Consider the following 25,920-nt stretch of genomic DNA (forward strand, 5'->3'; position numbering starts at 1 on the left):
CTGCAATATATTTTAATAGTTAGTAAATACGTATTTCGAGAGCTACTTACTCTCTTCCTCAGTACTTAAGCTTTTAACTTTTTAAAATTTGTACATATGTACCTTTGGCTTAACTTTTCTTATTGAAAAATTGATTTAGTAGCTTAAGTACTGAGAAAGAGAGTAAGTAGCTCTTGAAATACGTATTTACTAACTATTAAAATATATTGCAGTAGGAGAAAGCTACCTAGTTTTATTTTTATTTATCATTGCATGCATGTTTTCAACAAAACCTTAAAAAGTACTTTGGAGCGACGCATAATTAATCGAATGAATGGAAAATGTGGTGAAAAATCGGTTTTGCCGTCTGGAGTTAAGTTTAACAATCGCATAAAGAAAATGAACTTAAAATATTTTTAATTTGAACGGATGGACGGGCTTGTAGCTTTTTCTCTACAGAGGATGCAATTCATTGGATTGCTTTCAGAGATTAAACTGATCATTATAACTATATAGTTCAAATTATAAGGTTTTTCACACGAAAGTTAAAATGCAACTGATGTAGCGATTATTAAAACAAGTCGGGAAACCGGAAGCTTGACGATTCAGGTATAAAAGGTTTTGTGTTTCCCTATGTGAGGAGCATAACGTAGTTCTCCATTGGCTTATAGCATTGACCCGAGATATTGAAATCGTTGCGTTCTGGGCAGGTTACTGCCATTGCCAGAACTGAGCGATTTAAATATCTCGAAGGGCAGGTTACCGACATTGCCAAAACTCAGCGATTTAAATATCTCGAGGGGCAGGTTACTGCCATTGCCATAACTCAGCGATTTAAATATCTCGAGTCAATGCTATCTGCCAATGGAGAACTGCGTAATGAAATTGTTTCACGCATTAATGCAACCTGGATGAAGTGGCATTCCCCAACTGGTGTTCTTTGTGATCGACGTATCAGCGCACGTCCCAAATCTAAAATTTACTGCAATGGCGTCCGTCTGCCACTCTCTATAGTTTTGAGGGTTGGCCGACTATAAAGGAGAATGAACGGCGTCTTGCGGTAATGGGGACGAAGATGTTGCATTGCACTGGTGGCGTGACACGTTTTGATTACGTCTGAAATGAGAATATCCGCGATCGATATGGGTTTGCATCGATCGTGGGAAAACTGCAAGAGAAGCGTTTTCGATGGTGTGGTCACGTTATTCACGCTAACGAGAATTCAACAACCAGTATTGATCAGAACATCGAAAGCAATGGTACGCAACCAAAAAGCCGGCCAAAACAATGGTGGCTTGATACGCTGGATGGGGATTTAAAGGTCTCGCGATTACATCCTGATGAGGCATTTGATAAAATAAAATGACGAAACCGACCATCACGAGTCGACCCCGCTTGTGAACTGAATGCTGAAGAAAAAGAAAAAGATGTGAGGAGCGACGAGTGCACGACAGCTCCGTGTAATATAGCTAAAAATTCCATTGCCTTCTATTTTCTAGGAACCGATTTAAATAAATCATTTGATGGAAAGCCCTGTGTTGATAATGGCCAACCTCATACGCTTCACGCTCTGAGTTTAATATTATTAGCGAATGAAAACAATTTAACCAACATCAAATATAAACAAGTCGGGAAACCGGAAGCTGGACGCTTCAGTTACGAAAGGTTTTGTGCATTTCTTTGTACGTAGCATGTAATATATGCATATACAATATTATGTGAGAATATCCACTTTCGGATGATATTGACATTTATAGCCTTGAATTTGCATAGAAGCGACAACTTTGACGTATTATAACTTTGTTAGCAATAGTGCGATTTGCACCAAACTCGGTAACATCATGCTCTATGTTACACCCTATATTGTTGCGAAATTTCGTCGTCCTAGCATGAACTTAAGGGGGGTTTTGCAGCGAATTAATAAAAATTATAGTAATATACTATTATTAACTTTATTTGTGCAGATATCAGTGTGGAAGGTATTTTGGAGCCCAGGCACCATATAGTGGCAGCCTCTTGATTTTTTTCAGATTTTTCGGTTGGGTAGTTTCTGAGAATGGCCCCCGTAAAGGAATGGTCATTTTCAACCCCCCGCACTCCCCACCTTTCTAACAAATGTCAAAACTAAGCCTGTTTTCGAAAAGTACTAACCGAGACCTTTAATTTGATACCCCACACGACTATATTTGATGAAAAAAAAAATTACACCCCCCTTTTGCATGTATGGGGACCCCCCCTTAAATTCAACGTAAAAGGATGTAACTCACTGTATGCGTGAGCGTTCACAGTTCCCACCTTTCTACCAAATTTGGTGTCAATCGCTGTAACCGTTTCCGAGAAAAATGCGTGTGACGGACAGACAGACAGACAGACAGACAGACAGACAGACAGACGGACAGACAGACAGACAGACAGACAGACAGACAGACAGACAGACGGTAAACCGATTTTAATAAGGTTTTGTGTTTACACAAAACCTTAAAAAAGGACTAGGGAGAATTAGATTCTTCTTGAATGGAATTTTAATATTTCACTGGAATTTCAATTATTCTCGTTAATTATGACGTCAGCATCTTATTTGTATGGCTTAGGATGCTGTTAATTAGCACGAAATTGATAAGTTTGAACTGCTATAACTTTCCCACTAATAGTTGGATTTTCATGAAACCTGGCATATGTATGCACGAGGCTGTCCTCTATGTCGGTGCACTTAGGATGAACTTAAGGGGAGTTTTTTAGTCTATTTTTAAAAGTTGATAATATACTATTAGTAAATTTTTTGAGCAGATACCGGAATGGGACATCTCTCGAAGATTAGATTTCACATAAGTGTTTTACACAAAGCCTTAAAAAGGGCTGCAGATAAATAGATAAATAAATGTGACTTTAATATTCCACGAGAATGTCAATTTTTCCGGGTAATTATGACGTCAGCATCTGATTTGCATGGCTTTGGAAGCAGTAAACTCGCGCGAAATTGCTAAGTTTGAACTGCTACAACTTTGGCGTTAATTGCCTGATTTCCATGAAATTTAGCACATATGTACGAAATATTGTCCCCTATGCTGGTACAAAATTCGGAAGTCCTAGGATGAATTTAAGGGGGGTTTTCAGTAAATTTCTAAAAAGTAGTAATATGCTATTAGTAAGTTGACTTGAGCAGATATCGGAATGGGACATATTTTGAGGCCTAGATTTCATCTAGGCGCACCACCCTGATTTTTTTCGGATTTTTAGGTTGGGTAGTTTCCGAAAATGAGTCCTGTCTCACTTCAAATGCGTACATTTTGACTCCTTACTCAAGCACTTTGCAATTTATGCCAAAACTAATGTCAGTTTCGGAAAGTACAAATCGAGACCTTTCATTTGATACCCTACACAACTATATCCGGTGAAAAAAAATTTTGAATCTCCCCTTTGCATGTATGGGGAGACCCCCTTCAAACTCCACCTAAATTTATGCCACTCGCTGTATGCGTGGGATTTCATAGTTCCCATCTGTCCACCAAATTTCGTTCGGATCCGTTTAGCCGTTTTGGAGAAAAATGCGTGTGACAGACAGACAGACATTGAATCGTTTTGTTATACACAAAACCTTAAAAAAGAATGATTCCTGAATTTTCACCATTGTTACCGACTTAATAAAAAATGTAAACAGGGCTACTGGCCTATGCTAACGATATCGACATCATGGGAAGAACCACCCGAGACGTACAAACTACCTTCATCCAGATCGAGCAGCCAGCGCGAAATCTTGGGCTGTATATCAATGAAGGCAAGGACAAAATATATGGTGGCAACGTCAGCACCGAGGACGAACCAACCTAACAACATCAAACCGCACTGGTCAAACAGGAAGAATAAGGATAGGAGAATACAACTTTGAGACCGTTGACAATTTCTCCTATCTAGGGTCGAAAATCACAACCGATAACAGCTACCATGATGAAATCCGCCCATGGTTGTTGTCAGCCAACAGAGCCTATTTCAGCTTACAAAAACTGTTCCGCACTGAAACGTCTCACCATGGGGTCAAAGCTCTTACTGTACAAGACTATGATCTTGCCAGTCCTCATGTATTCCTCAGAAACTTGGGTTCTTAGCAAGAAACATTGCGAACTCTTGGTCACGTTCGAGAGAAGAATCCTCCGAAGAATCTTTGGCCCCCTACATGAGGATGGACGATTCCGTAGCCTACATAATGACGAAATCTATGAGCGATACCATGACCGGCCGGTTGCTGGATAAAATCCGGCTCAATAGGTTACGGTGGTCCGTATGGATGAGGATGATCCCACCCGGAAAGTCTATAAGGGCAATATCTATGGTAGAAAAAGAAGACGAGGCAGACCCTGCCTAAGATGGCAGCGATGGCCGTAGGCCAGGACGCCAGACAGCTTTTAGGGATAGCGAATTGGTGGACCTCTGCGCAAAACCTGGGATATCTGGAGTTCTTTATTAAGGCAGGCCTAGACCGGATACCGGTTGTTGCGCCGTTGATGATGATGAAACACCGAGGGACGAAATATAGTCATGTGGGGTATCAAATGAAAGATCCCTCTCCGAAGTTTTGACAATTGTTGGAAAGGTGAGGAGTGTGGGGGTCGAAAGTGATCATTTCTTTCTCGGCCCCTTTCTCAGAAATTACCCAACCGAAAAGTCTGAAAAAAATCAAGAAGCTGCTACTATATGTTGTCCAGGCTCCATACCAATATCTATTCAAATAAAGTTAATAATAGTATATTACTGTAATTTTAAGTAATTGACTGCAAAACCCCCCTTCAGTTCATACTAGAATTATGAAATTTTGCATTAATATAGAGCATATTATCAAGTTTCCTACCAAATGACACTATTACTAACAAATTTATAATAGGTCAGATTATCGCTTCTGTGCAAATTCAAGACTTTCAGTCGATATCACTCGAAAGTGATTATTCTCACATAATATGTGCGTATATTATGTGCTAGGTACAAATGGGATAAATGTCCACTCAAATGTTTTTAAAAAAGAAACACAACACAGAAGACAAAACCTTCCGTATTCATTCAATCATGTGACAACTTTAAATTGTGAATATAGTTTTCACTAAATAAATAAACAAATATTGATTTGAAATTATAATTATGCCTCATTTGAATTGAAGTCTACATAAAACCTAGTATAATTTAGTCATATTAATCCCATTACACAAAACCGTGACTAATATTGGAGGCAGCCGTTTTGAAGTAATGAACGTCTACATTTCATTGGCTTTCTACTACTATAATCTAATTTGCACAACGTTGTAGTATATAAGCCTAATTCTACTGAAACCGTTATCAAATAGGGTTGAATATTTTGCACGAGAATGATTTACAACAAAAAAATAGAAAAAAAAATCGTGAATCATGCCTTGAAACTGCAATCAAACCAATGCAGGCAGTTAACTTGGAAAAACTAATTTGTTTACTTGGAATGGATATTTACTGCCACTGATCATGACCCGATCAACTAATGTTTTCCTTTAGTCATATTCGAATACGCTTTCCACTCTTCCAATGAGAAGTTTAATTGTTTTTTTTGAAAATTGGTTACAATCATTTTTTTACCAATGTGCCCTACATGCATATGTAGGTCGGGTTAAAGGCTTCGAACATAGGTTATAAATAAGCAAGTAAACTTGTCATTGTTAAACAGATAAGCTGTTGTCGACAGGCTGTTGCTTCGATGTTTGTTTTCAGGCAAAGATTTCATCAGCCCCGATGAGGATCTCGTGCATGCCACAGAGCAGTAATTACAAATGGAGTTAGCAAAAGTTCACTGTTTACGATATTTTATAACTTTTTTCTAGCTAAAGTGATTTATCAGTGGTTAGGTTATCTTTTGAAATGGTCAGTGAAAATGCAGACCAAAAAGCACAAAATTATGGAAACTGAATAAGTAAGTCTTGTTCCGTCTTTATTAAAGCCGTTTATTGACCACTAATAAAGCACTGTGGGCAGAGATGAGTTTAAGGATCGATGTTACTTTTAAGGTTTAGTTTTACACAAGCCGGAAAAACAGGAAGCTCGACACTTCGGCTATGAAGGTTGTGTTCATCCTGTATGAGAAATATTCCTTGATTTGCCGAACTCCGCCGTTCATGTGAATTCATTTTATATGATGACAACTTCATACACCTCTTAGATTGCCGGTAAACCCATGTGAAATTCAAAACTTGACCTTCTATAACTTTGTTAATAATAGTGGGATTTTCTTCGAAATTTCCTAAATTATGTATTATATTATTACTTATATTGGTACGAAATTTTGTATATTTTTAGGATGAACTTGTGCAGATGATGTTTGCTTAGCGTCTAATAGCAAAAATGATCTGAAGCAAATCGGCCAAAATGGAATGATCGCCTTATGCAACACGGTCTCAGAATGAATCTGAATTAAAGTGAATTGTCGACGACCGACCTAACGAAGCAGCCACTGTCACTGTCAGCGTCAGTGATCTGTCCAGAACTGAGCGATGTAAATAACTTGAATCAATGCTATCAGTCTAATGGAGAACTGAATTATGAAATTGCTTCACGCATTAGTGCAACCTGAATGAAGTGGTGTTCATCATGTACATCTGGTGTTCTTTGTGATCGACGTATCAACGAATGTCTCAAATCTAGAATTTACCGCAATGTCGTCCGTTCTGTCGCTCGTTATGGCTCCGAGTGTTGGCCGACTTTAGAAAACAATGAACGGCTGTCTTACGGTAATGGAGACGAAGATGATGCGTGGGATTAGTGGCGTGACACGTTCTGTTCACATCCAAAATGAGGATATCCGGTATCAATATGGAGTTGCGCCGATCGTGAAAACATTGCGAGAGTGGCGTCTTCCATGGTATGATCACGTAATTCGTACTAACGAGAATTCACTTGCCAAGATTGGTCTACACATCGAAGCTGGTGGTAAGCAACAAAAAGGTCGGCCGAAACAACGGTGGCTTGATACGCCGGATGGGGATTTGAAAGCCTCATGATTGCATCCAGATCAGGCATTTGATAGAACCAAATGGCGAAACCACGACGAGCCGACCGAACGGGACAAAGGCTGAAGAAAAACAAGAAGATAAAAATAAGGGAATCTTTTGGTCAATTTCTAAAATCTGGTAATATGCTTTTATTAGCTTTATTTGAGCAGGTAGCGGAATGGGATGTATTTTGAAGTCTAGATTTTGTATAAGTGCACCATTGTGAATTTTCTCAGTCTGTGTTTGGATAGGTTCTTAGAATGAAACCTGTTACACTTTTCGGGTCACACATTTTAAGCCCACACACCCCTATGTTTTACCCAATATCAGAAGTAAGATCAGTCTAGAAAAGTACTCATTAAATCCTTTCATTTGATAGCACATGACTATGTTCGATAAAAAAAAATTACGCACCCTTTCTCATGTATGGGAAATCCCCCTTAAACTCCACAGAAAATGGCGCAGCTTACTGTATGTAAAAGTATTCAAAGACCTCATATTCTCACCAAATTTTTATTTCAGTAGCCTCAGCCGTTTCCGAATGAATCGGGTATGACAGACAGACAGATATTGAATCGGTTCTAATAAGGTTTTGTTTTACACAGAAAAAGGCTGGGGAGAAGTAGATTCTTGATAAGTGGAACTTTAATATTCCGCTCGAATATCAATTATTCTCGATAATTATGACGTTAGCATTTTATTTGCATGGCTTATGATGCAGTAAATTCGTCCGAAATTGATAAGTATAACGGCTACAACTTCGATACTAGTAGTCGGATTTCCACGAAACTTGGTAGTGTTATGCGCGATACTGCCTGCTACGCTGCTGGTTGCTAGGATGAACTTAAGGTGGATTTTGCAGTCTATTGGCAAGTTTATTTGAGGGGATATCGGAATGGGACATATTTTGAGGCTTAGATTTCACCTAGGTGCATCAACCAGAATTTTTTGAGATTTTTGTGTTGGGTAGTTTCCAAAAATGAGTCCCCCCTTTTCTTAGAGAGCCCCTCTTCAAAGTCCATGCAAATTTATGTCTTTCACTGTATGCGTGAGATTTCATAGTTCCATAAAATTTTGTTTGAATCGGTGCGACCGTTTTGGAGAAAAATGAATGTGGCAGACAGACAGACAGTGAATCAATTTGAATAAGGTTTTGTTTTATACGAAAGTTTAAAAAAAAGCTTATTTTCCCAGGATACAAAAGTGATATACAATTTTTCCACGTCTTGATTAATACATTACGAAGACGGTATTAACTAGACTGGAAAGCCGACGGAGCCATTCTCAGAAACTACCCAGCCCATAAACGTGAAAAGAAACACGAAGTCGCCCCTATAGATGCCGACCCTACAAAACACCCTTCATACCGATATCTACCGAAGTAAAGTTAACAATAGTATAGTACTCTCTTTGTGGGAAATTTGTGGAAACTCCCTTAAATTTATCCTAGAATCCGATTTCCTGTAATAATATAAACCACGATACCACCAAGTATAGTAGCTGAAAGTTGCATGTTTATGTAAATTTAAAACACTGAATATTAATGTTGGTGGTCAAAGGGTAGTATAGGACCCAGGGCGAAACGTAGATTGGTACTCACGATGGAGCATAAAACCTGGGAAATGCCTGCTGAACCAACACCAACAGCTCTACTACCAAACCCTATCTCTACCTCCACGTGGTGACCGCTGGGAGCTCTTTCTTAACGAAAAGCTGCAGACGGAGAAGGATGAAGGCGAGTCTCCCGCGCCTAAAAACGGGACAAATTATACCAACTGGTCCTCCAGGTTGGGGGTTGGGTAGGGCTGACAACCCCTACACGGAAAACAACTTGTTACGGAGCCACAATAGGAGGCTCGGACTGGACGAATTATACAACGACGAACCCGGCAACAACAACGGAATCACGATTTGCGCATTTTCTCATGGAACGTGCGCTCCCTGTACAGAGATGAAGCTGATAAGCAGCTTGCCGATACCCTGTCCCAATATAGGGCTGATGTAACAGCGTTATAGGAGATGCGTTGGACAGGGGCCAGTTTCCTGGAGAAGAGCCGTTACACCATATATTATAGTGGCCATCCAGTAAACCATGTGCTCGGAGTAGGTTTCTTAGTCAGCCAAAAAATGAAACCTGCTGTTATCGGCTTTGAAAACGTAAGCGAACGGCTATGCACTCTGCGCTTGCGAGGCCAGTTTAGAAATATAAGCCTCATTAATGATTCACACCCCTACAGAGGAGACTACAGAGTCGGAGAAGGATACCTTCTACGAGGCAGTAGAACGAACCCTCGAAGCCTGTCTCAGATATGATATCAGAATCATACTTGGGGATTTTAACAGCCAAGTAGGGAACGGAGCCTGTATTCAGGCGATACGTTGGATCCCATAGCTTATACGAAAATACAAATTATAACGGACTGCGGATTATTCAATTAACAGTGTCACACGAAATGGTTGTTGGAAGTACCCTGATTTGCTGCGGAAAACGGTCCACAGACATACATCGGGCCTCTCCAGACGGGACCACTTTCAACCAAATTGACCACAGTGTAGATCGAACTGCCGCCACCTCTCAGCCTTGATGAATATCAGAACATATAGGGGGCCACTATAGACTCGGATCACTATCTCGTTGGCATGCACCATGCCGAGCTCGAATAACAGCACCACCCAGAATCCCCTTTGACAATCAGGTGAGAGTTAACACTGAAGCCATCCACAACACAGCCCTAAGCAACACCTATAAGAGGGGAAATGGATGCCGCAATAACCGCAGTCAATAGAGGACCTGGAGATGAAGCATCAACTAATGATCTTCACAACCACCTGAAGAACGTTATCATTGATACGGCCACAAATTTACTTGGCCCCAGCCGCAAAAGGAGTCGGAACGGCTGGTTTGACGATGAATGTAAGCTAGCAACGGAACGGAAGAATGCCGCATACCGAGTAATGTTGCATTCTCAAAGAACGCGGGCACGCGCAGAGACTTATCACGAACTCCGTCGAGCGGAGAAGCGACTTCACAGACGGAAAAAGGAAGCCTGGGAGAACCAACAAGTCTGTGCACTAGAAAAGTACAGGGAGCAACCGCACCAGGCGCGCAAGTTTTACCAACAAGTAAGCAGGATGAAGCCTTATACACCACGATGCTCATCTTGCCGAGACAAAGAGGGAAATCTGATTTCCGACAGAATGGGCATATTGGAGCGAAGGGTTGAGTACTTTGATGAGCTACTGAACAACCAGAACATCGGCGAGTTGGAGGTCCCGCCAACTAAAGACGACGAACAAATACTGCCACCACCAAGTATAGGAGAAACAGTCCCTGCAATTCATCGGCTAAAAAGTCATAAGTCGCCAGGAGCCGATGGAATTACAGTCCGAATTGGTTAAATATGGAGGCGGCCAGTTACACCAAGTGGTTCATCACCTTGTGCTCAAGGTAGGGGACAGCGAATCAATGCTTGACGATTGGCAACGAGGCATTATCTGTCTCGTACATAAAAAGGGAGATATCACACAGTGCAGCAATTATAGAGGTATCACGTGGCTGGGTAACATCTATAAGATATTCTTCGCTATCTTGCTAGGCCGGATAGCCCCATACGCCCACAACATCATTGGCCCATACCAAAGAGGTTTCACTCTAGGCAAATCAGCAACAGATCAGATTCTCGGCGGCAAGCGTTGGAATATGGACAACAGTTGCATCATCTATTCATCGACTTGAAAGCCGCCTATGATAGCATAGCTAGGGTCAAAACTGTACACGGCCATGAAAGAATTCGGTATCCCGAAGAAATTGATAAAACTGACTAGGCTGACCCTAACCAATGTGCGATGTCAGATAAAAGCAGCAGGATCACTCTCAAGACCATTCGACATCAACAACGTTCTACGATAAGGGGATGCCCTATCATACGTCCTCTTTAACCTGGCCCTGGAAAAAGTGATCCGTGATGCTGATGTAAATGCAAGAGGTACGATCGCATTTAAGTCCACCCAACTACTGACCTATGCTGACGATATCGACATCATGGGAAGAACCACTCGATGCGTACAAACTGCCTTTATCCAGATCGAGCAGGCGGCCATTGGGCCGAGATCTTGGGCTGCACATCAATGAAGGCAAGACGAAATATATGGTGGCAACGTCAGCACCGAAGACGAATCAACCAACATCAAACCGCATTGGTCAAACAGGAAGAATAAGGATAGGAGAATACAACTTTGAGACCGTTGACAACTTCCCCTATCTAGGGTCGAAAATCACAACCGATAACAGTTACGATGATGAAATCCGCGCATGGTTGTTGGCAGCCAACAGAGCCTATTTCAGCTTACAAAAACTGTTCCGCCCGAAACGTACAAGACTACGATCTTGCCAGTCCTCATGTATTACTCGGAGACTTGGGTTTTTAGCAAGAAGAATTGCGAACTCTTGGCCGCGTTCGAGAGAAGAATCCTCCGAAGAATTTTTGGCCCCCTACATGAGGATGGACGATTCCGTCGCCTACATAACGACGAAATATATGAGCGATACCATGACCGTCAGGTTATGGATAAAATCCGGCTCTATAGGTTACGGTGGGCGGGTCACTTAATCCGTATGGATGAGGATGATCCCACCCGGAAAGTGTATAAAGGCAATATCAATGGTAGAAAAAGAAGACGAGGCAGACCCTGCCTAAGATGGAGCGATGGCGTAGGCTAGGACGCCAGGCAGCTTTTAGGGATATCAAATTGGTGGACCTCGGTGCAAAACCGGGATGTCTGGAGTTCCTTATTAAGGCAGGCCTAGACCGGATACCGGTTGTTGTGCTGTTGATGATGGTGATGAATATTAATGTTACACTAAAGTGAGTAATCTGACGTCTATATAGACATACATAGATTACTAGTTGGAACAGTTTTACACTCAAATGTTCTTACAGAAAAAAATAGACAAAATCGTTCATACCTAAAGCTTTGGTCATCTTTTCCAGTTTTACAAAACATGTTCTGACCAACTTTCTCCAGTAGCCGTACAGGAATCTTTTGGACAACCAAATAGAGCGGGGACCTTTCAGTTTGTACTTAAGTAGGCTGAATAGCTTCAATTTCATGAAATTTTGCAGGCTAAAACTTTCTTTCGTTTCCTCCGGAAGAGTTCTCTTTGTTTTTGGAGATTTTACCTTGCGTAGGCAGCGTTTTATTTTAGAAAAGTACACTCAAAAATCGCCTTTTTCTATGGAAAATGGCTGAGATACCTTTAGACTGTTTGGAGAATTCTTTTGCTTTGGCGTCACCATTTACAACATAATAACGTACAGCATTTATGCGAAAAATCAAGCCCGCAGGAATGAATGAACTCTGCCTCGAGTCGTAGGTTAACTTTGATCTTTAGGGTTCTATGTTATTACCGTCATTTAAGCGATAAATTAAGGAGTACCCGCTAATACTCTACATATAGCCTTCTAGATAGGTATGTAAGTATTACAGAGCAATCTTACATAATATTTCTTCTCGGATAAGTTTTCCGCGTTGATGAGCTCCTCAGTATGAAGCGAAATTATACTTTGAAGAAATAGGACCACTTCTTGGGTGGATAAAGTTTTCTTCAAGTTTATTATTCAATTTTGAAAACATTCACTAGGAATATTATGCCGATAATCGCTTATGTGGTTCCACAACAATTTGTCAATTAGCCTCAATATGTTGATAACATTATCTTGACTTCTGAGCAGCATGATCTATCGAACAAATTGTCTGTGGAGCGGAAATCGTTTAAAATACTAATTTATTGACTGATGTCTTATTAATTACGGCGTCATGCTAAGTGAGTTCGCTCTTATTTGATCATAAAATTGTACGGAAGTTTTCAAACAAATGATCGATCCCCAATGATAGCGATAACTGGCTCGTTTGGAATGAGACAGTAAATTTTCTTTTTTCTCACAAAACTTCGGTGTTTTGTGTTTGTTTGTTATCAAATGGATACTTTACTGGTTAAATTGGTGTGTAAATATGATTTGAATCAATGGGAAGACAGGAAGTTTTTACCTATCGACAGGAAAGATTCATTTTAAATAACATTATTGCTGATCACGTATTTCAACTAATATACTATAGATAATATGTTTGGGTTGTCACAGTTTTGTGAGCATGAAAAATGATTTTAAATGCCGGAATTGCAGGTTTAATAGCACAACACTCAACACGTCACTTGGTAATTTCCCTCGAGGTGAGCTTGTTCGTGGAATCGTTAAGTATAGACAGTTCAGAGAGGTGGAGCTATTATAGCATAAAATGGGTTATATAATGGATGATATAATTCAGACACAAGTCTAAAATGCTGCTTTTCATTTGAATGGGGAAAAGATGATTAAAACATTCAAATACGAGTGACTGAATCCTCATGCGCTATCTAAATCTAATGATGATTGGGAATGCTAAAAATGTGCTTGTATGCGGCGGGAACGCAAAGAATTACCAAAATGATTGGAGAAGAAACTGCGAAAAGGTTTACGTGACTGGACGCCGTGCTATAAGAAGAACGACTTCTTGGTCAGAGTCTACCTATTTTTATCAAAATGTTGATTTTCTTCTCCTATTCATCGATTCTTCTTTCAAGTAACGCTATTCATGCATTGGATGATTAAACTCTCAAACGCGTACGCTTATCGGCTTCTATATTCTTTCACTTTCACGTTTGCCTTTGAACTTCAACATTATCAATTTCGTTGATAAAAATGTCAACTGTAAGTAAAAGTGACTTACATATAATGCTAGCAAACAACATTTTCGTATTTGTTCAAGTTTGCTTCAAATCTTTATGTATTATAGTTCGTTTTGCCTTTAGCGAAGGTTATCGCTACGGCCGTCACATAAATTTTATTAAATGAGAAAAATTCTAATTAAAACCAAGTTATAGTATGTAATAGTGTTATATGTGTATATTTGGATTAAGTGAAACAGTTCATGAAAGAGCAACTGAAGAGTGAAACTAAAAGAGAACTAAACTGGAAACGTCTGTATGTAGTTTCCTTACAATTTGAAGGCTATTCGTTTTATCTTGAAATACTATAGATTTGCGAAGAATTCAACACAACCCCTTTTTGAGTTTCGTTTGGCTACAATAAAGCAAAGGACGGAATTGTATGTTGAATGTTCCAAAATACAATTAATTTCACTTTGTGGTAATTCTTATATGTGTATTATTTCACTGAGTGGCTTAATCAAAGCAGCTGCTTAAATATTTTAAAATGGTTCAGTGTACGAGGATCGTCTCAAAAACCATGCACATTGTTCTATTCTCCTCCTTCCCGCTTCTCAGTCGCCGATTCTTAGCGTCTCAGAATGTTTACTACGACAGGTAGCTCAGCGCGGCTGTTCAGCTGATGAATACGCTAGCGTAACGGAATTAGATACTCCTTTTACTTAGGGAACAAGTCAGAGTCTGGTGAACTCGTGTTTGAGCTGAAAGGTACATGAGGCACCACTTTCCAGTCATACATGCCAACGCAATAATCAACCACAAAGGCCCAATGTGCGAGTGCCCATTATTATGCGAAATCACTATGTGTAAATTGCTCTGATGGATTTCTGCAAGAAGACGCGATAGTACGCTGCTGTCACATTCGTTTGACCTAGAACTCGGTGCTAAAGGCCCATAAGGACATTTTTATCTGTTACTAGCGGACCCGACAGACTTCGTACTGCTTCAATCGATAAATAAAAGACCTAAACTTTTGTATAAAAATTTTAAAAAACGTCTGCGGATTCGACCAATTTCATTATGTCGTGATTGCTGTTGTTGTGTTTGATGTGCACGAACTCGTTGCATTCTAAGCCCATCTACTTCATTATCACTCACTAAATAACGCACTTCTGACATAGCAATACGACTACTTTCTTGCTCTGTCTCTCTCTGGTCATCAGTGCGGTTAGCACGTGAGGTAGCTCTTCGCACATTTGATTGACTGCGACGACCTAAGTCAGGTGATCTTCTCCTCGGCATCGTAAATTGTAAATAATCAAAGTGAGAAAATTTTTCGCTCACTTAGCACTTAGCAGTAAAGTAAATATAAAAAAAAAAGAACACATTACCTGGAATATCACTATAAAAAGGATCGCCAAAGTAAAGAAAGTTCTCGCGCACTCATAGATATCGTAACGCAATATCGTAATACTTCTTTCCGTGTTCTAAAGTGCAACAGGATGGATTGACATATTAGTTGGTTGTCAAATCTAATGTCAAATATTATCGTTGCGTTTAGAAATTTAATTTGTAACAAAACTTAATATCTAGTCTAGGTCTAGGTTTGGTCTTGAAATATTTATGGAAATTCAGAGAAGGTTTAAACGGTGAGAAACAAAAATACTAAAAACAGAAATTCTATTTTCCAATACAACATGTTCTGAGCTGTGAAACATTTTATGTCTTTTGTCTTTTTAGAAATAAAAGATTGTCATTTGGTTGTCAAATATTTCTAGTTGCGTTAAAAAATTTGTCCGTTTCATAGCTGTAATATGGGGTCCGATGAACACAGTGAGTGATTGAACTTTATTGAATATCAATAAAGTTCAAATTGACTCTAAATTTTATTTAGAAAAAAACGTTTATATGGGAAGAAGAAAAGTGCTGGTTTTAGGGTTTTACAGGCAATTATTCGAATTTTTCTCACCTTTTAAACCTTCCCTAGACCTCCACGGACATTTCAAACCCAAGATAAGATAAATCCGTTCAGCCGTTCTCGAGTTTTAGCGAGACTAACGAACAGCAATTGATTTTTATATATAAGAAGAAGAAGATTTCCTCAACTTTCTTTCTTAATTAGTTAGGTCCCAGGGAAGATGGGGTTTTCCATTAGTTTGATTGAGATTTCAACTCTGGTTCCAAATCTCTAACCCACTTTTCATTAATTACACTTTGCAAAGGGAAGGCATTACCTTCCACGACAATTCTGTGTTGGAGTTAAGGGCCTAACGACCCAAAATTTTCTTCATTTTTCAAAATGAGGAAAATAGATGAAGTTGATGCTTTGATAGCGTCGGATATTTCCTCGCATATTGCTTAACGATGATCATTGCGAAAATCCGACACGAAATTTACGTGCATATAAAGTTTTACAAGCAGTAAAACCTTCAAATAAGGAATTTGCCTTAAATTTTGTAATTAAGCGCTATCAAAAGTTCTTGCATATGAGTGAGATGATGCTTTCAAGGAGAGTTGAGAATTCGTCGAAAACTTGCCCCTTTATGGATTGCCGTCAATAAATTTTACCGAAGATGACTTCGAAAAAGTGAAAGAAATCGCATCTGAAAACCGTTCCAATTTTCCTCAAAAACGCTATCATGAATCTATCTATGGATATGATGGGTTGCTGTAGTTACGATCCCAAGTTCCTAGAGTGCAACGTAATTGGCGATCAGACATGTCTCTAGAAGTATGAAATGTTTATATTGAAGGTACTTCCACGACTTCCCGAGATGCTCGCACTCGTCTCCTACTGTCCTGTGCCAAGTGCCCTTCCGATGACACACTTGTCAGGTATCTTGGAAGAATGGATTCTGCCGCATGGCGAAGCCCACAAAGCAATTATCGCCTCCTCCTTAATGTGTGACCTTACCACTTCAGCCTTCCGATCACAATGCGTATGAGTGCCAGGCCTATGCGCCCACCAAGTTCTTCGTTTAAGATAGTGTCAGGCCAGCTTTCGCATGACATCTGGTACTCCCATAAAGCGACACAGAAAAAAATCAGCCCAGAACATTCTCAACTTGAACTTGATTTTGAGATAGCTGCTCTTCCAGATTTCAAACAAGGCGGCGAAAGCGGATCTAGCGCTGATAATGCGTGGGGCAACATCCAGTTCGGTGCCACCGTCGGCAGAAACCACGCTTCCTAGATATACAAATTGATCGACGCCTTCGATGTTATGCCCATTAAGATAGAGAGTGTTTTGTTAGTGTTTATCTTTAGGACTAAAGATCCTACTTGCCTCTCTTTTCAAGTCCGGAGCCATTTGGCCAAGGTCCATGACCCGATGAGAAAGTAAACAGATGTCAACAGCGCAGTCGAAATGTTTGAGGCAAGATGTCACAGTCCATTGAATTCTTCCACGTCCTCCGAACAAGGCAGCATGAAGAATCTTACCGATAACAAGAAGAAATACTATCAGTAGTAGGATGCATCTCTGGCGGACTTCCCTTTGGATCTCAAATTCCTCCGATGTTTTACCTCTGTGCAGTACGTGATATTTTGCGCCACAATATGTCGCTTTGATATTGGTTATTAGTTTCTCCGAAATGCCTCCTCCCTCCAAAATACACTCCCTGTTCATGCTTTCAAAAGCTTTCGCGAAATCAACGAAGAGCAGGTGTAGCGAAGAGCTGAACTCCGCGTACTATTCAAAAATGGTCCGTAGAGGGTTGATGTGGTCAAAGCAGGAGAATTGGGAGCGGAAACCAATTGCTCTCTATCGAACAAGCTTTGGAAATGTTCTTTGATGTGCTCCAGAATTATTTTAACTTCTAGAGAGAGAATGAGTCCTATCAAATTGCTCAAATGTTCAAATTTGAGACTTTTAAGAGAAACGGAAAGGATGACAAATCTAACCTCTGTTGTTCGACAAGGGTATATGCGGAGAAGGAAAATTTTACGATCCCCCTTATTTGCATGGGGACCACCTAAACATCACACAAAATCATGTTTTTCATTGTATACATAGGATTTCATAGTGCGTATATATCTAGTAAATTTCACCTCAATAGGCGCAGTTGTTTCTGAGAAAAAATCTCGACACCAAAGTCAAGCTGAGACTGTTCTACGTAATTGTTCTTCTGTATTGTTATATGAGAGTATCAGATGGAAAGTGATAGACGCTGTTACTTAAAAGTTCCAAGCCTTCGTCAGCCCTTGTCTGTGCCATATTATCGGAGTACGTTGGCCTGACACTATCTCAAACGGAGAATTTGGTCGGCACACAGGGCTGGCACTTGCACACACCTTAAAGTGCGTTTTTGAGAGGTTGTCGAAAAACGAATGTCGAATGAAGTGTCCTATTGGAAGCAGTTAGGATTTTGTACACTTTTTGAGGGATTATGTAGTAGAGTTGACATATGTGATTGCCTCGATAGTCAAAATAGCCATTTGGCAGATTAACAAGCACTTAACTCAGTCTGGATAGAGATCGAAGTGAAATTGACCTCCAAAAAGAACTTTCCTAGAACGCTTTGACGACTAGTCCGGATAGATGGCGGTCTTTTGTGGACGTCAAATTTTCCCGAATATAAAAAAGGTCACCTGGACTACCTAAAAGGTCATGGAAGCATGAAATTACGAAGAAGTCAACTGCTCCTTAGTAGGCAACCCAACTACTGGTAGCATATTATAAGCACAATACTGCGCGACGCATGTCTTTAGGTAAGGTTGCCAGAGGTTCAGAGGAAAATCGAAAGGAAACATACAAGTATATGACAGGCGGCCAAGAGACCATTGGAAAAATCAAAAAATTTTGCTCTAACAGCCAATCAATATTATGCTCGACTCTAGCCACTAATAGTAACCCGTGAATAACGTTTAAAAATTGAGTTCTAAGAGAATAGTTGAACATAAAAACATGTTTCAATTTTTGATAAACAACTTATTGCGATAAATTCGTTATAGGATTTTTCGTTGGTCGGCATAGAACATGGGATGACGAAGGAATGAGAGGTTTCTGGCTGTTAGCGTGCCGGAAAAGCTAAAACCTAACTGAAGTTATGGTCTGGACAATCATCGTCTGTGATTCTGTCAGCGAAATTGAAATAATTCATAGAATTATGAATAGTGGCAAATATACATCGACGTTAGAGACACGAGGTTTCTTCCAATGAAATTATGTACGGAAATTCTATGAGCAAATGGGATTAAAATTGTGGAGCGGCCAAGTAATTCAATCCAATAGAGAATATTAGGACCACTCTAAAAAACGTTAATGTCGGCGAACCACCAGGTCTCAAAATATCGAAATTAGAGAAACTCAAAGTAATTCAGAAGCTTTAGAGCCCGCGAATTTGGCAGACGTGTCCTAATCTAATAAAGATGCCCCCGCTAATAATAATATTGTCATGAACTTATTGAGGGCATGTAGTCTGTGAAGGCCTTTGCATGTCGTGGGTGGCATAATTTTCGGTGTTAAACCTACCCTACATGATCAGTATTTAATCCGTTTGGCGAATGACCAAATTATGGCTAACTGATCGTTTATGGCAATGACTGATGAATGGACTGATGATAGATTGAGTATAATGAAGTTGCCATTGGGATGTTGGTCGGAATGTGACTTCGGAAAGGTCCGTATATTTAAATCCATGCGATAATAACTCTCTTTTGTCGTCTTGTTTATACTAACACTTCAGTCCATCAGTTTTTCATCTGTATAGAGGAGGTCTTACAATCTACGAGATACATGCCTGGATCCTGTTTCGATATACATAATCGTCGCAATTGTTTTTGCAAGCACCAAAATGTGTGAAGATATTTCTTAGAAATAAAAGCGATTAATTCAAGAAGATGAATCTGACGCAAACTTGTGGGGAATATTCAGGTAGATCATCTTGTTTTCTGCCTTCAGTTATATGAGTTTTGATACAATTGCTATAAAAGTCATCAGTAGCTGTATAGATATCTTTAGCAACTGTACAGACATCGACAATTGTGGATAACTAACAATAAATGTTAAATCAACAAAGTAGCTTCCACCTAGCGTCAAACTGTTAAAGCGGTTTTCAGTTTCCTAAAACAAAGAGCCTGTGTGCACTTGGGTAAATAATAAAGCGCAGATCCCCGCCAGTGACAATCGTAAATATTTTTATTGAGTTAACATTTTCTTATAACAGACATTTTAATTTTTTTCATGAAGCAGATACTCAAAATATGGAAAGCTGACTGTCAGATTTTGTGGTTGTACATATTGTTTGCTAATTCTTGATGTGTCATCTTCAACTTTCAGACAAACTGAAGACACAATTATTGGATTATTAGTGACTTAGAGCCTGCTGGATAGTAAGGAATTTTTTGAGAGTGTATTTGTGGAATGCTTGGAAAAGAAAATTTTTAAGGATGATCGTGTATTGAAATCTATTTCGTGCCAACTACTGGTCGTCTGTGCAAGGGGCAAATTGAAATTTGAATAGACAAAGGAGTGAAAATGTCTTCACTTCCGAGAAAATTTCAAACTACAACCAAAATAGCAGAAACTGAATGCCCGGGAGAGAGGGAAGTGTGAATTAAAGACGTTCTAGACAAGGCAATTTTCAGGATAACAGGATAGCAATCTAGGAATCGAGATCGTAGGAGATAAATTGATATATAGCTTTCCTTTGAAAAGTCTTCTTCTTCAGCCTTTATCCCGTTCAGCTATCTTGATCAATTGCTAGGTCAACGGCCTGATCTGGATGGAGTTGCGAGGCTTTCAAATCACCATCGAGCGTATGAAGCTATCATTGTTTCGGTCGGCCTTTTAGTCGTTTTCCATCGACTTTGATGTGTCGCATTATCTAGTAGCAATCACTTATTTCCCGTATGACCCACATGTCGCAAGGCACACAGTCTTTTAACGATGCGGTGGGTGAGATGGTTTAACGAATGTCTATCGCTGTCATTGCCCTAGATTCCAAAGCCAGTCGTCATGGGTGCTTGTGTTCTTCTTTGTCCTGTCGTGCTGTTTAGTCTTATCAACTGTGGTAATAAGCGTAGAAGCCTTATACTACAACAAAAAACGACTAAGAGACATACAATATCCAAACTCCAGCGAGTTCTAATGTCCATCAAGGACTATGGAGCAATCGAAGCAAAGCAGTATAAAGTATATTATCAAACGCTTACCCAATGTAACCAAGAAATTCGCAAAGCTAAGAGGGACTTTAACGTGATTTTGCACTCCAGAAATAATGTGCCCCCAGAGGACCAAATATTCAACTAATTTGATTTGGCCATTGAAGAAATCTAACAGAACTACAAAAGATTGAAAAAGAAACTTTAGAAATCGTTTTAGATACCCACTTTCCAGACTATGGAAATAAAATGTGATACCCACTTAGATGAAACGATTTTACACAATACGGTTTCGATTTTAATATGAAATCACGCATTCTTGCACTTGCACTTCAACTACACCGCAACAAGCATTTCAAACGCGGCGGTTGAATGGAGAGGTGCGTCCCGACCTGATGGCTTCAGATGCAGTAATTCAAAAAATGATGCAGCACTCATTCTCACATAACCGGAAATTTATCCTCGTGTTAGTTAGTTAATTCTGTTAAATAAATTGCAAATTGACCAGATTTCTGATGTGCTTGGAGTAAAGGATGAATTCAATATTTCTTCCTTTCCTTTCGTCCTATCAAACGGTGGTGTAAATACCACCAGATAACTCAACGGCGTCCATTTCGTTTGTGAACAGAATGTCCATTGTCCGGCAGCCCAACCGTTCTATTTACGCGGTTGGATAACCGCCTCTCGCGACTAATCACGAGTCCCGAACCTTGAAAGGTAATAATAGGCGGATGAGGAGTGGGATATTTTCATGTCAAAATGGTTGGGTTTAACTCCGAATCCCAATTGGCAAGTGTAAAGGAGAGAATGAAGGGGGAGCAGGTGATCCCCTGTAAAGTATTTAAACGCACAAATATTAAAACACAAAAAAGTCCGTCAATTTGTCTTTATTTCAAATGTTTCGAGCTCGATATTCCACCGAGATCTTTTATCTTCTAAAATCTTCTACTTTATTGTTTCACCGCGTATCTCCGATGGAGATCCTTTCTTATCTTAAAGCGTAAAAATGGACAAGTGGAAGGGTTTCAAGCTAAACCTGTTTTCACACACACATATTCACCACACACATGTATTATTGGAAGATCTCCGTCAAGATCCATTCCCGATTTTCTCATTTGTGTAGGATTGCAAGCTATGGCAACAAGTTAGTACGTCTACTAATTGCGTGCTACCATGCTCATCCTACACGTTTAACTAAACCTCTTCCACGACAATTATGTGATTGCATAGTTTTCATCCGATTGCGCATTGATAATCAATGAGTCGGGGACACCTTAACTCTCATTGCACATTCCGAACACGAAATAAGTGAGAGATATAGAGCTCATATTTTGTCTCAGTTTTAGCTTTTTACACATTTCGATTTCACCACTTAACATCCCCTCTCTCAAGCTCCGTTGGAAAGCCGCGGTGGTCAGCTGTCCCTTAAAACTTGCGACATCAAAAATATGGGCAGGGGGTTTGATATCCGCATATATCACTAATCAATATAGCACAGATAGAACACCTATTCTTTAGCGATGATATATGATGATAGTGTCCACTTCATTCGTAAATCCATTGTGCATTATTCGACAATTCAACCGTCATTTTACGCGGTTGGACACACACCAGTTCGGCGGTTTGCGGCCAATCGCCCTGGCAGTTAACCGCAAGTGCGTATGGGCCTTAACAGGAATAATCCTAATGGACATAATAGGCGTCTTCGATAATACCTTTTTTGGGCGGATGGTGTCAATTAACAGGAAGCGTTTTCGAAAGGAATTCTGGCTGAAGAATATTTGTAGGGCATTGTGCGCTTCCATATGCAGGGGATGTTCACAAGGGAAGTCTTATTAAATCACCCGGGGGATCTTGTAGTAGACGAATTATCCATGTTACTACTGGGAGCGGGGTATCATGCTCATGCTGATGTTAGCATACTCATATCGGGAAAATTTCTGCAAATGATCTCATAGCCTGTACAACAAATTCTGGGTTTATTAGAAAATTTTGCGATAGACGCTAGTGGCTGAACAATACTTGATCCAGGCTTTGCTAACACTTGAATGAACTTTATGGGGTAGATTACCACTGTTTGAGAGCACGACTCCAAGGCAGTTAAAACGCTCATTGGCAGTGGTTGTGCGGGTTACATTGGGATCGATCACCAGAAACCGTGTTTTATTTACATTTAGCATATGCATAAGGCTATCATTTCAAATTCAGAGTAGTTATTAGAGATCAGCTTTTTTTGGAGACGTCCCGCATGAGTGCATTCATGCTTTGACACTGAAAACGAAAAGGTGGTGAAGAAGCCCGTCCTTCCTTCTTGTGGAGATATATGTTAAAATATTCAACATTCTTCGAGGTTTATTTGTTTCCTCGAAAAAGAATCTGTCATTGTTCCTTTCAAATTCTTTTCTTTTGTTGAGCAAAGTATCAAATTTTGTTTATAGAATGAATTTCCAATCCACTATGAGGTGTTAGAAAAGGGGACCCCTCGACATGCACATGACATTTCCGAAAATTATTCTGCATAGTTTCAAAATGTTTTTTTTATGCCTCGATTTCTTTGCTGCATTAACATTCAGAAAAGCTGATATTTGACTATGGATTTGTTATGTTTTGTGAAGGCGAGAGATGAAATTTGACTTTGGAACCAACGACAAATCAAGCGAATATCGTGCAAAAGGTGAGTCAGAGCAGAAAAGATCACGACAAAGTCATTCAGATTATGCTAATAATTTTTGTCGATAACCGTGGTGTGATACACTAAGAAGCGCCTCTGTCTAAATCTTACCTGGAAGTGAGCTGCGCAATCTGTACATCCAAAGAAGTTCTTGATATATCCATGCATGGCCTGCAAGACTTCCAGGGGGTCGGTTGCAGTTTCGTCCTCGGCAGCTTGCACAGTCATCGAGTGGAATAGTGTCCACAGTCCACATGTGTACCCGCGGTAGCCAGGCTTCGAGGCTATGCAGCCGATCCATTTGCTAGACGAGAAAATAGGACCCAATGATTTCTCGTACTCGAGTGCTGTCTCTTGGAATTTCTTCCCGTCGAGGGACTCATTCTGTGAATATGCGAAGTTTTTCATTTCATCCACAAACCGTCTGCCGTTCTCGCCGAGCGGGTTGTAGCGACTCAGCACTGCCAGATAACGCTGCACGGCTAATAGTTTTTCACCAGAGATCGTCGCCTTTGCAGGAATCTCGTGGAAAATTGTGTAGCGAAGAGCATGCTCCATATCAGCCTGGTAAATTGTGTGGCGAGGTTGTTTCAGGATGTCCGCAAGTGTGCCATGGTCATCTACGGATGTTTTGGTTGATTTATTTGTGTCGTTTTGACCTTCCACTAAATGCTTATCCTGCAGGAACTTGTCGATGGCTATTTTTACTGTAGAGGAAGAGGCATTGGGCAGCGAAATGGACATCGAGTCGGAACTCCTCTGTAAGATCTTGATCGTGTTGAACGTCTCGATGCCCATTTTCTTGGCTACTTCTGCATTCGTGGTGCGTCTTATCTTTACTGCCTTTACCTGGTGGAAGTTCAGTATGGTCTGGGCCCCAACTGTAGAGTTTTCCGGCTCGAAAATGATGATGGCATACTTCAATGTATCCGGTTCGTTCTTGAACAAATTTTGTGGGTTGTCGTCTTCCAGATTGGCGAAGTTGGGCCATTGGGGCTCTTGTGGCGCCTGCAACATAATGTTCCTCGCCACAACATCCGCTATAACGTCCAAATCTTGCGATTGGATTGGATCGCCGAGACTCTTCTCGCCGACTACGTAATGTGGGCCAAAATACCGCAAGCTGGGGTAACCCATAATCTCGTACTTTCGACAGACATCGTTGTTTTCGTCCGTGGAGCAATCCAGCGCTGCTACCTGGACGACATCCCGCCAAGCATGCAGGTTCGCGCCCAGCTGCTTGTACTTGGGTGCGAAGCGCCTGCAGTGGCCACAGAAGGAGTTGTAGAACTGCAACAGCGTCGCATAGTTTTTGTTCGGCACCACTTCTTCAATGTTGCGAGCCGTCAAAATAACAACTTTGTCAGTTGCGTCATATAAACCGGGGTATTCACTGTCCGAAACTGGCCTGTGGAAAGGCAGGCCGGAATCGCTCCGGGTAACGCAAATTGAGAAAAACGCCAAAGACACCAGCAATTTCATCGTGCACACGTGAAAAGGCTCCCAACGATAGTTGTAAACGCGCCGACAAATGTCCATATGCTAGCAAAGAGAAAACTCGTCACGAGCGAGCAGCACAATATTTACATCGCGAACGCAGCAACCGAGCGCGACAAACTGAAGAGCCGTTTTGACAATGACGGCGACAGTCGTGGAGGTGCAAACCGGACCGACGCTCGCTCGGCTAGAGCTCAGCTTTCACAATTGCTGCCATGCCGCCTGTAGGAGTTCCAGCGAGTGCTCCCAATCGTGGATCTAGTCACGGCTGTGGCCACTTTCAAGGTTAAGAATACGAGCGCTCACTCGACTCCTCAGGTGACGATGACGTTTGGCAATTGTCATTGCTGAGTTGCTGATGGCGGTCTGATTGCATACTATTGTGGGTATTTTTGTACAGTTACGTGCATAATTAACGTTTTACGCTTCGTATCTGAAAGTATGTAATTCCGGGTTAGTATGTAATAGGCTGTAAATGCCAATTTCCGAAACGAACATACAAAGTTTGTGCATTGTGTAAATAATCTATTGACGTTAATGCTAGGGGTAGTCTGCATTTTATGAAGATTCAGAGCAAATTTGTGAAGATGCAGGGCTTTCACATGCCTAAAAGTTTCATCCTATTTCTGGTGTTTGAAAGAGAAGGAAGCACTCTAGGGTTAACTTTATTCAAATACAACCAAGTAGTGATGCCAATTAAATACATATATGCATACAACTTCAGGCTTGGATAAGGGTATGGTCACGTATTCACGCCAACGGAAATTCACTTGCCAAGATTGATTTGAACTAGACATGGGTAGATGATGTGCCACATGTAATATTACCTTAAAGTGTGATATCACGTTACCATCACCGAGCGCGATCCAGGGATTATCTGTTCTCTCGGCTGCCTGATGTGAAAAGGTGATTTTGATTTTGTGTGATTGTGGATACTCGCTCGCAAAAATCATGATTGCTTTTTCTTT

The 25,920-nt window shown here is 40.5% G+C and overlaps 1 protein-coding gene across 1 annotated transcript in view; it reads right to left on the reverse strand.

Moving 5' to 3' along the window:
• LOC119652914 (sulfhydryl oxidase 1) overlaps positions 1-25,259 on the reverse strand; it is a 44,726-nt gene extending 19,467 nt beyond the window's left edge. Inside the window, exon 1 of the mRNA XM_038057301.1 lies at positions 23,567-25,259. Within this exon, the coding sequence (XP_037913229.1) occupies positions 23,567-24,994 (1,428 nt within the window). The 5' untranslated portion in view covers positions 24,995-25,259. The remainder of the gene's footprint in view (positions 1-23,566) is intronic.
• Positions 25,260-25,920: the final 661 nt, after the last annotated feature.

Source organism: Hermetia illucens, chromosome 1 (assembly GCF_905115235.1).
Source record: "Hermetia illucens chromosome 1, iHerIll2.2.curated.20191125, whole genome shotgun sequence".
NCBI lineage: Eukaryota > Metazoa > Arthropoda > Insecta > Diptera > Stratiomyidae > Hermetia > Hermetia illucens.